Here is a 12,223-nt window from a genome sequence, read left to right on the forward strand (position 1 = left end):
CTTCAAGGGGCGATTGCATCACGTGACACGGTGTCAATCTCGTGAAAGAATGCGCAAGCGGGAACGCCACTGCACGGCGCTGCACTTGTCCGAGCTGCTTCTGACTTTACTTTTTTGCGCCAACTCCTTTTCAAGCTTGATTCTCTCCTCCCTTTCATTCACTGGGTGGCTAATGTGGTCGCCGAAGATTGAGGAATCTTTTCTTGTGTAAATCTTTCATTTTGCTAGGTCACTCGTTATTCCTCCATCATGTAGGTTTTTCTTATGCCTATAGTGGCGATAAGCTTATCATATACAGGGCGCGGGCAACACGCAGTAACAACCAGAACGCTCAAGACCAGAACGCTCAAGACCAGAACGCTCAAGCTGGTCAAAACGGCCAGAATGGCCAGACAAATCAATCTAATCGACAAGGTCGTGCTGTCTATGGACCGTAAGTAAAATACCACCTCTAGCCATATACTCATACTAACATCTCAATAGTCAATCAGCGCTGACTGATTTCCTTGCTGTAAGTTTATGGCTGTTACGATGAGCACGTCGCTATAGCATACTAACCATGATTAGTCGCACAATATCTCTGCTGCTCAGATCCGCTCAGATGCTGAAGCACGTCGCCGACAAGCCGCACGTGAGGATGCAGCTCAAGATGAGAACGGGAACGGCGAGTCCTCTGCAGCAGGTGCCAGGTCCGGGCGACGTTCTAGTCGCAACGACAATGACGAAGCTTCACTCAAGCGTAAGCGAGAAGAAGAGAAGAAACTCGCAAAGATCAAGGAGAGCAAAGCTTTCAAGAAGCGCAAGCAACGATCAGACTTATCTGATGACGAAATTGCTCGTGCGCTAATGGAATCGAACTCTGGCCCTCTGCCTGGACAGATAGAGCACTGCGAAATTTGCGAGAAACGATTCACTGTCACACCTTACTCGGTCGCTGGTCCTAACGGAGGACTTCTTTGTCCTCCTTGCGGGCGAGAGATAGCCAAAGAACGAGAAGGTGGCCAAAAAAAGAAGCCGAAGAAGCCGGTCAATACGGGTCCTGTTGGAAGACGTCGCGCAATTCAAAGTCGGATACTTGACGGCGACGTTGGTACCAAGAGCTTGGCCACTCTGTGTGTACAGACTCTGGCCAAGAACGTCGATCTGGCTGACAGTCTTGGAGACCTTCCTGATCACTTGATTGACAAAATTGCACGCATGTTCTCCAAGCGTCGACTCCTCAAGCCAGAGACTTTGCCCCTTTTCGTCCAGCCCGGCACCGAGGACCTCCATATCTATGATGGCGCAAAGCTTGGTGAACAAGATTACATTTCCATCTTTCAGACGGCTTCGAAACTCAAAAACCTCAAGATCCGATGTGGTATTCAGTTCAAGGACGAGGTCATGGATTACCTCTTGTCCCGTGACATCAATCTCGAAACATTCTACCTTCATGGAGCCAATCTTTTGAGCGATGAGAAGTGGCATAAGTTCATCCAGGAGAAGGGCGAGAAGCTGAAGGGTATCCAAGTCTATTATACAGACAATCACTTTGGTGACGAAACCATAGCCACGCTGAGAGATCATTGCCCCAATCTCAAGCGACTCAAGGTTGAGAATAACCAAAAGCTAACCAACGACGGTATCAAAACGATCGCAAGTTTGTCGGCTCTAGAGCATCTCGGACTTCAGTTACAGCACAAGACTGAATCTGACGCTTACATCGAAGTTGTCTCGAAAATCGGTGCCAATCTCAAGACCTTGTCTCTGAAGATTGTTCCTGAAGTTGACGATGGGCTGTTGCAGGCTATTCACGAGCATTGTCGCTCCCTTTCCAAGTTCCGAATCACGGACAGTGAGTTTATGACTGACCAGGGTTTTGTTGATCTTTTCACCAAATGGGCCAATCCTCCCTTGCACTTTGTGGACCTCCAGAAATGTCGACAGATTGATGCAAGTAAGCCTCGGGAGAACCCAGATAGCGTTGGGCTCTGCAGTGAGGGTTTCAAAGCCTTGATGGCTCATTCGGGTGAGAAGCTTCAGTACCTCAACATTCATGCTTGCCGTCATATCTCACGCGAGGCTTTCGAGGAGGTCTTCCACGAGGATGCTCGTTACCCAGAGTTGAAAGAGCTGGAAATCAGCTTCTGTGAAGAGGTGACTGATTTCATTTTGGGGTCAATCTTCCGATCTTGTCCCAAGATCCGAGAGGTCAACGTTTTTGGATGCATGAAGGTCAAAGAGGTCCGCGTACCTCGTGGTGTCATCCTTGTTGGTGTTCCTAATGCTCAAGGCATGGTGGTTGAGGGATCTCATGATTAATCCCTGATACAGCGCGTGGTGGTTGGTGTTTGGAGTTATGAAACAATTTGAGCATGGCCTTTGAGTCAGTAGCAGGGCATTGCATGGCGCACGGTAATGTGTAAAGCTAGTGAATGAAATATGTTTTTTATATCCTATTTGCATCATATGTACTATGGTTTCGTTCATGAATCATGTCATTTCCCATTAAACCTCATACCCTCGTTAAGAGCGGGCCTGGTTATTCTTCACATACTCCTTATCCATCTGGACATAAGAGTTCAGCTTCTTCTCAAGCTCGGCGTCAGTCATGGTGGCCCTCTTGTCGACGCTCTCGGCGCTTCTGTATCGTCGCCAAGAGAATCCGCCAGCGTTACAGGCGTCAGTCGCCTGGAAGTAATGCAGATGAGCAGCAATATCCAAACCAAGAGTTCCACCGTTGCATCCAAGGTTGGCAGCACCCTCACAGACCTTGACATCGTTGATGGTGTAGTCAACCGTGTCGCCGCCACCACCAGACAGCCAGAACTCAGGAGTTGTGTGTCTGTATCCGAAGATCAGAGGGGGGAGACGAGGGACAGGGTCATCGGCGTGTGTAACGCGGTACTCTCCACCAGCCTGGTTTGAGACGAAGGCTGAGAGCTGTGCATTTCCGACACGGGGAGAACCGTAGGTGTAAATGTCGACGGGTGTTCCACCGACTCTCAGGTTTGCGGCAGCAAGAACGGCCACAGCACCTCCAAGGGAGTGGCCTGTAGAGATGACCTTGAAAGAAGGGTTCGCCTTGCGTGCGGAGGCGACGGCAGCTGTTGCTTGAGAGGAGATCTCATTCCAGGCTCGCTGGAAGCCAGAGTGTACACCACATCCAGAGACGAGACTGCAGTCTTCCTGGCCGAAGTCGAGGTTGGTAAGCCAGTTTCGAATGTTGATGCTTCCGCGAAACGAGACGACGATTTCCTTTCGGGCAGAGTCTGTCGCGACGTAGCCACCGATACCTGTCTTGGAGCCGCTGGATGCGTAAGTAAGGGTGCGATGTGTTTGTGCAGCCTTGTACTTACACGAAAGATGTCACGATGGTAGCTCCGTTGCCCTGAACGGTTGGACAGCCATTATTGGAGCAGGTGATCTTTGAACCAGCTGCGGCTTCAGAGTTGCAGTAAGCTGCGGCGCCGTGTTGGATGTAGAACTTGAAGTTGCTAAAGTCGGTTGTGGTGACACCAACAGCTGGGAATGTGAGCTTATGAAGTAATCGGGATGGGGTTATGTTTACCTCGCTCCTCGAGAGAGTTGACGTAGTCATCGAGAGCTACAGGGCTGGCTACCGCGAGGGTGATGGCTGAGAGGAGTGGTAGAAGAAGCATCGTGACAAGGGATAGGGTCCAAGGTATGGGTGTAAGTGAGGATAGGCCGGCGAGGTACAACTCCTAGAGATGCCTTTGAAGCTGAAGCTGAAGCTGTCCTTGAGATCTACTGAGAGATCGACATCGTGAGAAGAACCAGACATTTATATATCTTTTTTTCTTCAGCTAGCTCCCATCACAATACCCGCTCACCCTCAGTCGCTGATCCCGTCTCTCCCCTTCCCATCACATTTCACACATCCACCCATAGCTCCCCCCATCCATCTTGGCAAACCCTCACGTCGTCGGTGTAATAACCGCCGCCCCAGGGCCGAACAGCGGAAATGAAGCTTCGCGGCAGTCTAATCCTTCATGGTGTGTTCTACACTGCCCACCCCGCATTCTTGGCTCCATGATCCCAGCAGACAAGGTCCCCTTCATCGGGCTCTGACAGCATTTTTCCTTGGTCCGTTTGTCGTTGGGCCCGGATGAGCTTCCCTTACAGGTAACGACGATCTCGGACCACGTGAGGGTCGTGATCAAGATGGTGGGCTACAGGGGTTTTGTTAGTCTCTGTTACATTACGATGGGGACTGTCAAAATGTTGGGACGGTAGGGCTTTGGGCTTTGAGAAAAAAATAGGAGAGAAAATAAAAGAATAGTCTGGTGATTCGTATGAATCGAAAGAGTGGTTGGTCGATATCCAATAGTTAGATCACAGTTCTGGTGTCACAGTGATGAGCAAACCAATTATAGTACAAACTACCAGATAAAACGTTACGATTTACCGCCCGAGCTATATCGAGTCGACTGACCAACCATCTTTCACAGAAACATTCACCTCTATCACTTGCAGAGCCGATCAACGGAAGTATACCCCGAAACATGTTGCAACCTTCTCGGCTCAATTCAGTTCAGCCTTGACCGCTATCAAGTTTTCCATTGCGTGCAGCGTTAGACTCTACGAGTTGACAAGGTTTTGCTTTTTTGTCGACAAGGGACTTTTTGTCAGGTGGGGTTTATGTGTGGGAAAACCGGTTTAACTGATCTGGAGTCAAGTGCCGATATCTGGGGAACACGATACCTAACCCAGGAAGTGCAGTAATTGCGGTAATATTGCATTGAGATTATTTACACGATTAACTAAATGTCAATCTGGCATTTATCAGACGAAAGATATCCGAGTATTCATATTTCCCAATCCTCACGAAAGAATATGGCGTTGATTGAACATGAGAAAATCGGTAGTACAACATCACATGAAATGTCTCTGATTACTTGAATTATTCACTTCTTACATTTCAGCTGCATTATCAAGTCTTGACACCTACCTTTTCCATCACCTTTCACACCATCTCATCCTCTTAATGCAAGGCGGGCCGGCATAAGCTGCATCTCTTGGACGCTAGTGTCATCATCATCACTTTCAAAAGCTGAGGCCAGATGATATTCATCCATGATAATAGCAATTGCATCTATAGACTTGTGATCAGATAGTCAAAACTATTTGTTTCTTTATCAGCATTGACAATTGGTTTTTTTTTTTTTTTTAGTCAAACTGCCTATACACAATTCCATATAGACAATTGTTAAAAGCACCTGGTGATAGACATCTCCAATTCACAGCCTGCTTCTCCGCTTACTGCGTACCTGATGATCGGCACACCAAGAGCATGCAGGCCACCACACTAGAAAATCCAAGCCGAGGAATAAGACCAAGCCAATGCACTTTGTGCCTGAAAAGAAGCCTGTGATTCTCACTCGAGAATGCGGGGTTTCGAACTTTCCGCACATCGTGATGGTGTTGACTAACGGTAGCTCCGGTGAATCCGAATCAGGACTGCATCTGTCTATCGGAACTGAATCTCATCTTTCTAATTTGAGACTTTCTCCGAAGTCAGGTGCGATAGTTCGGAGCTTTCTGCCTTGCTGGCCTTGCTGCAACACCGACGTCGACCAGCGTCATCACGCTGTGAGCTTTTGTTTTTTTTTCTGAAAAGTCCGAAATGTTCTGGAACTGGTCCTTCGTAAAAGTGCGTGATATTATCCCCTGGTTTAAACTTTAGCTGCAATATGCAAGTTCGGTACTCCACCGAGATGTGAGAATGCAAGATCTTTGTTTCTTTTGGTAGGTCTTTGTACAGATTTGTATCACGAGAGAGACTAAGGCATCCGTACCCAAGTCTCCGCTCTCTTCTCTGGTATCGTACACAATTCGCTCATGCTTCATTGACACATGCCCTCCAACCTCCTCATGCCATAATCACAGGCTTACTGAGCGATGTGCCTTCGGCCCTTAATCTTCCTTCTGAGGAGAATCTTCCTCCCCGTCTTACTTCGCTTGCGACATAGGAATCCATGTCTGCGCTTCTGAACCAGCCTCGTATGTCCGTTCATTGTATTTCGGGGTCCGCAGCGAATCTGCATATCGCCGAGGGCAGGGTGTGCTGAGATGGCGCTCGAAGGAACGGTATCGGCTGATGCGGCTGTCGAGGGGGTGAAGCTTGAGGGAAGAGCTGTTCTTCGGATAGCGCCGTTCATGGGAGTGAGCGAGGGTCGGAGAGGGACGAGGGTCGTGAATGTCCTGATGGAATTAGTGATGGCTTGATAGAGGCATGAGGATGAGCTTACCTGGGCGATTGAGTGAGGGGCTTGGCCAGAACTGGGCGCGCGAGGCGCGTGATAGAAGAGAACATTGTGTTCATTTCGGTAGAGCGCGCAGATTCGAGACTGCGGCTTGTGGTGTGTTGCTGCAACGGCCGTAGAGTCGCTGGTGATGTAAATGTTGAAATTTTGAGCTACAATCGAAAGTGACGCTGCTGATTCGAGGTGGGGCTGTTTACCCTGTACCTCCTTTTTCTCCTCAATGGCTTCACTTGAACCTTCCGTTCATCCTGATTTATCATCAGCAAGTTTCTCAAAGATGATATCAATTTTCTCCAATTCGTTATTAAGTTGTGTGTTTGTAATGCACGAAAAATGAGTCATGTCTCCTATCACTTCGATGAAGGTTTTGTGCTTGCCACCAGCTCTCACCAACTACAGCCCAGTCTTGTGGATATCCCATGAACAACCATCGTAACGCTTTGCTACAGTACAATCATGTGCGATAAAGCGACTCATCGAAGAGCCGGCTAAGTTTATCCCAAATCATTCCAAAGCTGTCCCAAGTTTTGTTTCATCCCCTAGCTCTTGATAAAGCACAATGGTGAATGGAAGATGTGGCCAACAATCACCTGGAAGGTCAAAATGTTAGCGACAACAACGCTAGACTTTGAGACATCTCGATGGATTCAGGTTGAAAACGGCACGGTCAAATCTCATTGGCTGCTCAGGCTGAACAACCGCCGTTGTTGGTTGTTGGTTGATGTGTTTCTTCTCCGGCCAGTATAATGACCCTTAGGATGCGTTTTTTCTGGGATCTTGTCACCTTCATTTATCCAAGGCGCTTGCAAGTCACAGTGTCGTCAATCTCGGTCTTGATTGCGAGTTTTGTCCATTATCAACATCTCGCTCAACAGGAAAGCTCCCGCAGAGCTGAAAGCAGCCTTGCCACCCGTGCTACACTGGCCTGTCATAAATGCAATTCAAAACAATTGCCTTGCCGTTTCTAAAACTGCAGGGGAACTGACCGATAAGATCAAACATTCAATCTTTCGAGTTGCCTCTTTGAGTTATCTCTTGCGTCCCTCAGCTTTGCGCTCAAACCCCTGCAGATAGCTGAATGAGTGCTTGCAGCAACCAACAGCATATGCCAAAACGGCCAATGAGATCACAATCTGACGTTTCGAAATCTGCCGGTTGATTCCTTCTTGACCTTCACCTGAACTCTATGTTATCTCTGGACTATTTGGTTCCTATATCCGCTCTTATGCTGGTCGACAATGGTCTCAGCCATCTGCAATACAGCCGATGTGTCTCAATTGTTTGGTTGGGAAGTCATCTCTAACGTACCAAGAAAGCTCTTGGCCAAAAACTGCTTCCCGAGATGCCTTGATCCGGCAATAGATATACTCGAGCTGAATAAACCCTTGACTTTATGCGGAGGTTAACTGATGGCCGGCGCGTAGTTGCATGAGAAGCTGGTGTGATGGCAACAAAGTCTGTGAGTTTGTTTCATCCTACAGAAGAGTGCTATGCTTGTTGAAGATGAGATAGCTAAGTCGTCCTGGAAGCTATAAATCTGCTCAAGTCCCACTAACAATCATAGAGGCAATCCATTCTTCAGCTTCAATTTCATATCAAGATACCCTTGTCTGAATCTTTCCTTTGTTATTTCATTTTTCATCTATTATTATCATCAATTCATCATGGCTGGACCTGTTGAAGTTCTCTCTATGCATCCCCACGCTCTTGATACTCCTCCCCGAACGCCTTACAAAGGGGTTGATAGCCTCAATTCCGGCAAGGAGAGCCCTAGAAAAGTGATTGGAAAGTTTCCAACCGATTCCAGCCTTGGAGACGTGTTTTATGATCCTTCTCCAACTTCAGTTTCTTCACCTCGACCACGTGATGATTCCAACCAAGAGATCATGCCTGAAGATCCCTTTGATAGTCAGCACAACCGCATCCTGTTTGATGCAATTGATGCCCTGCAATCCTTTGGTGCCGGTGACTTGAGCATTCCTCAGGTATGTAATCTTAGGACTTTTGGACTCTTGCAGTACTTACAAGTGATAGCTCATCATTGTGGGAGGACAATCCTCTGGAAAGTCGTCTCTCCTCCAAAGCTTGACTGGAATCCCTTTCCCAGTCGATAGTGGCTGCTGCACTCGGTTCCCCACACGCATTGTCTCTCGTCGCACAGAACCAGACAGTGACGACTCATTCCGAATTACTATTGATCCTGCTGAAGTTGATGTTCCTGGTTTGGATCCTGCATCTGACAACATCAAGAACTATGAGTGCAGCGGCAAGATCCTCACCAAGGAGAGATTTGCAAAGGTCATCGATGAAGTAGGTGGCTCACATCAGTTTTACGTACCTGGACTGACAACCGCAGATATCCTCTGAATTCATGGGCCTTCGAACTGGTCTAGGAGAAGACAGAAAGAACTTCGTAGCGGAAGTCCTCAAGATCGAGCTGTCAGGCCCCCACCGCTCCTATTTCAGTATTCTCGACCTTCCAGGCACATTTCAGAATGCTTCTGCTGTTAACGAGACAGATCAAGCCAAGGTTGAGGCTATGGTCAAGGAGTACATGAACAATGAAGACAACATCGTTATGTGAGTCAGCTTGGCACGATATTAGTGATCGATCATACTAACAACTGAAGCTGCGTTATCGATGCACCTACAGACTTTGATCGACAGGAGATTTTGAGGCTGGCCAAGAAGCCTATCAAGCAAAACCGCTTCGTCGGCGTTTTCACAAAATGCGATATGGTGCAGCATGAACCAGAGGCGACCAAGAGGGCAAGTTAACCACATGAACTCTTTTGACCATGCTAACATTGAGTCAGATTGTATCTATCGCAACTGGTAACTCTACTCATAGCCTTGGACGCCTTCCTGGTGGCTGGTTCCTGGTTCGCAATCGAGCAGACAAAGATCCAGATTCTTTCGACCTGAGCGCCGCAGAGAAGAAGCTGTTTAGCAAGAGCCCCTGGAACTCTGTTTCTCAAAGCCGTCTGGGTTCAACTGCAGCCAAGTCATACCTTGGTACTCTTCTGAGTTCCAAGATACGTGACTGTTTCCCAACACTCCGCAGTACAATTCAGCATAACCTTGAAGAAAGACAACACGAGAAGACCATGCTTGGAGAGCCTCGCACTAGCCATGCCGCAAGACAGCAATTTGTTGTTGCTACTGTACGAAAATATGAAGAGATGGCACAGACGGCTCTAGACCGTCCAGGATTTCTCGACCACAGCATGGAGCTTCGCAGAGAAGTTAGTCGATTGAATGCTGAATTTGACAAGTTCATGCGAGCACGAGGTGGTACCTGGGAGTTTGAGGACGCAGAAGTTGATCCTCGCGTCCTGCTAGATGAACGTCTGGCTCTTGAGACTCAGGCGAGGGCTGAGGACAAGCAGTTACCGTCTCGTGTTCGCAATGTCAACAAGACGAAGCTCGATGCTTCACTTGACAAGGCGTTCCCGGGCTTGTCACAAATTCAAGACACAAGAAATCTTATGGGTGCCATCCAAGAGAAGCTCGCACTCTATCAGGGATCTCTTCTCGATGGCATCATCAACCCCGATATCTACCCAGATATGTATCGAGAGCAAGTCAAGAAATGGGGACACATCGCGAACATCCACCTTGCGCGAGTCGCACAAGCCGTCAATCGATGCACTGCCTCCATCCTCAACGACGTCTGCCCTGCGGAAAGTGACACCACAACTCTGTCGAGGGAGTTGGCCACACTCTTGGAAGCTTCGTGGAAAGAATCCATGCAGAGAACTGAAGACTTATGCAAGTCTCAGTGCGAGATGGAGACAAAGTGTGTGCGACTGCAATCCACTGGCCCTCGCTTTGGGGACGAGATTCATGGCTGGAGAATCTTAAGATTTTACGAGGGACTCACAAATGCTTGGGTGGATTGCGATCCGGGACATCTTGATCTTCCTAAGTGTTTTGAGTCTGTCCACCAAAGTCTGGGCAAGAACATGGTTCTTGATGTCCACGATGTTCTCAAAGTTTATTACAAGGTATGTGCCATAAGCTATATCTTCAGTTTCAACAATTTGCTGACCTCTTTAGCTCTCCCTGGACGCTTTTATTCGTACCATTAACAACACCGTTATCGAATCGTTCATCTCTGGTCAAGACGGGCCTGTTCTTGGCCTCAACACGAACCGAATTTTGAGCCTTTCGGAAGATGAGATGAAGATTGTTGGTGGAGAGAATGAGAACACTGCCAGGAGACGTAAAGAGCTGGAGCATGATATCGAGAAGCTTCAAGGTGCCCTTACTATCGTCGATAGGGCGACTCGACAGACATCTGCCTTGGAGAGAAATTGAAGTGGATAACAGTGATGGGGAGTATCAATCGTCATTCATTAGCCTATAAGTTACACACTCTTTTATATAGTCCTTTCCATATCGTGATGTCTAGACCTTGGCCGCGTTCCCATCAGTGCTTCCGCTGCGAACACTGCTCTTCTCGCCAGCAGGGGTAGTTCGCTTGCGCCTCAAGAGAACAAAAGCAGCAGCTCCAACGATAGCGACAACACCCAGGGTAACCATGGCACCAATGACACCAGCAACGGCGTTGGACATGCCACCCTTCTTGGAAGTCTTATTCTCACTCTCGCCCTCGGCAGTCTCGTCATCGTCCTTGTACGCAGCACAGAAATCTTCCTCGGCGCCACACTTGGTGCACCAATCTCCAACATCAGTAATAGCACGCTTCTCAATCTCAGTCACAAACTTTGACCAAGAAAGAGAGTCCTCGCCAGTCCCAAACAGAGGGTAAGTCTCAAGATCACCAGCCGTGCTGTTGCGGAAGAGCCAACGCACACGGAGATCAGCCTCTGGGTCCGAGGGGAAACTGTCCGTGTTATCATCGGTGAAGAGCTCAAATGCCATTGTAGAGGCATAGTCTGGCAGACCGTAGAAATTGGGAGATACATCAAGAAGATCCGCAAGACCGAAGAAAGCAAGGAAAGTATCGTAACTTCCAGCGAAGAGAGAAAACTTGAGCTTTCCTTGAGAAGTAACAGTCTCATTCAGCTGGTTGAGAATAGCACCGGAGAGAGTCTCAGCACCAATGGCTCGAGCGGTATCAGACTCGTTCCAGTTCTGGCCGAGTTCTGCAGAGTCAGCGAGGGTGCGGAGTTGAAGAAGGTCCGCGTTTGAGACGTTGCGTGCTGGAGAGGTGCTGTTGTGGATGCGAGCGACGTTGACGAGATCAAAAATGTTGTAAGCGTTCTTGTAGGTCATGTTCTCAGGACGAAGGTTGTAGACGCCGTCGGAGAGGACATCGTAGAATTGCTCGTAAAATTCCTTCGTGTCTTCCTCGCGCTGAGCGAAGACGTCGCTCTTCATGAAAGACTTTGAGGCAGTGACATACTTAGGACAAGCATCATCGCCCTTGATCCAGATGGTGTCTGGTGAGTTATCGTTGATAGTGTGAAGACGAACATATTGGTATCCATCAAGGGGAGCCTGGCTCTCAGAACCGTTGTTAAGAGTCTGAGACGCAATCTCAGGATCGAGGTCGGCCAGAGGAGGATAAAACCCTTGAAGGAAAGCTGTAGCCGTGTTCATGAGAATGCCCTGATCAGGAGCACTGGCAAAGATCTGAGAAGGCTTGTATTCATCCTCAGAAATACCCAAGATACGATATTGAGAGTCTGAAGCGAGATATCTATCACGGTAATCTCGACCAACTTGGAAATTCTGCTCTGCGCCGAGACTAGTGAGAGATTGAGCGCCGTACCACTTTGTAGTGCCTATTTATGTAAGTGAGATTCATTAATTGAGTAGACAAAACATACGATCTCCATGACGGCTAAAGACTACAGCGCCATGAATGACTTCACTGGCAGCATTGCCAAAAAGCAAGCTCAACGAAAGAGTCTTGGAATACATTTTTGAAAGTCGCAGATGCAATTGAAGGCGAGCGATGTCCCCCCGGAAGTCGGGCTCGATGCTTG

The 12,223-nt window shown here is 48.3% G+C and overlaps 5 protein-coding genes across 5 annotated transcripts; 2 read left to right on the top strand and 3 right to left on the bottom strand.

Moving 5' to 3' along the window:
• The first annotated feature begins 93 nt into the window (after positions 1–93).
• On the top strand, positions 94–2,433 carry FOBCDRAFT_216203 (uncharacterized protein). Its single transcript, XM_059609432.1, has 4 exons — positions 94–251; positions 299–433; positions 484–511; positions 568–2,433. Coding segments are annotated over exons 1-4 (1,899 nt in total). The 5' UTR covers positions 94–249; the 3' UTR covers positions 2,302–2,433.
• Positions 2,434–2,505: 72 nt separating this feature from the next.
• Positions 2,506–3,641, bottom strand: FOBCDRAFT_289104 (Alpha/Beta hydrolase protein; the record flags this gene model as incomplete). The annotated part of the gene is made up of 3 exons (XM_031174694.2): positions 2,506–3,289; positions 3,339–3,504; positions 3,551–3,641. The coding sequence occupies 3 exons, from the start codon at positions 3,639–3,641 to the stop codon at positions 2,506–2,508; spliced, it is 1,041 nt and encodes a 346-aa protein (XP_031051479.2).
• A 2,250-nt stretch (positions 3,642–5,891) lies between these two features.
• FOBCDRAFT_269955 (uncharacterized protein) lies at positions 5,892–6,316 on the bottom strand (the record flags this gene model as incomplete). Its single annotated transcript, XM_031174695.2, has 2 exons — positions 5,892–6,204; positions 6,252–6,316. The coding sequence occupies 2 exons, from the start codon at positions 6,314–6,316 to the stop codon at positions 5,892–5,894; spliced, it is 378 nt and encodes a 125-aa protein (XP_031051480.2).
• Positions 6,317–7,874: 1,558 nt separating this feature from the next.
• Positions 7,875–10,597, top strand: FOBCDRAFT_248367 (P-loop containing nucleoside triphosphate hydrolase protein). Its single transcript, XM_059610836.1, has 6 exons — positions 7,875–8,251; positions 8,301–8,576; positions 8,623–8,846; positions 8,897–9,035; positions 9,083–10,273; positions 10,326–10,597. The coding sequence occupies exons 1-6, from the start codon at positions 7,931–7,933 to the stop codon at positions 10,584–10,586; spliced, it is 2,412 nt and encodes an 803-aa protein (XP_059464242.1). The 5' UTR covers positions 7,875–7,930; the 3' UTR covers positions 10,587–10,597.
• Positions 10,598–12,182, bottom strand: FOBCDRAFT_316223 (histidine phosphatase superfamily). The gene is made up of 2 exons (XM_031174698.3): positions 12,065–12,182; positions 10,598–12,019 (listed from the first exon to the last, which is right to left on the bottom strand). The coding sequence occupies exons 1-2, from the start codon at positions 12,156–12,158 to the stop codon at positions 10,677–10,679; spliced, it is 1,437 nt and encodes a 478-aa protein (XP_031051483.1). The 5' UTR covers positions 12,159–12,182; the 3' UTR covers positions 10,598–10,676.
• Positions 12,183–12,223: the final 41 nt, after the last annotated feature.

Source organism: Fusarium oxysporum, chromosome II, assembly GCF_013085055.1.
Source record: "Fusarium oxysporum Fo47 chromosome II, complete sequence".
In the NCBI taxonomy this organism is placed as follows: domain Eukaryota; kingdom Fungi; phylum Ascomycota; class Sordariomycetes; order Hypocreales; family Nectriaceae; genus Fusarium; species Fusarium oxysporum.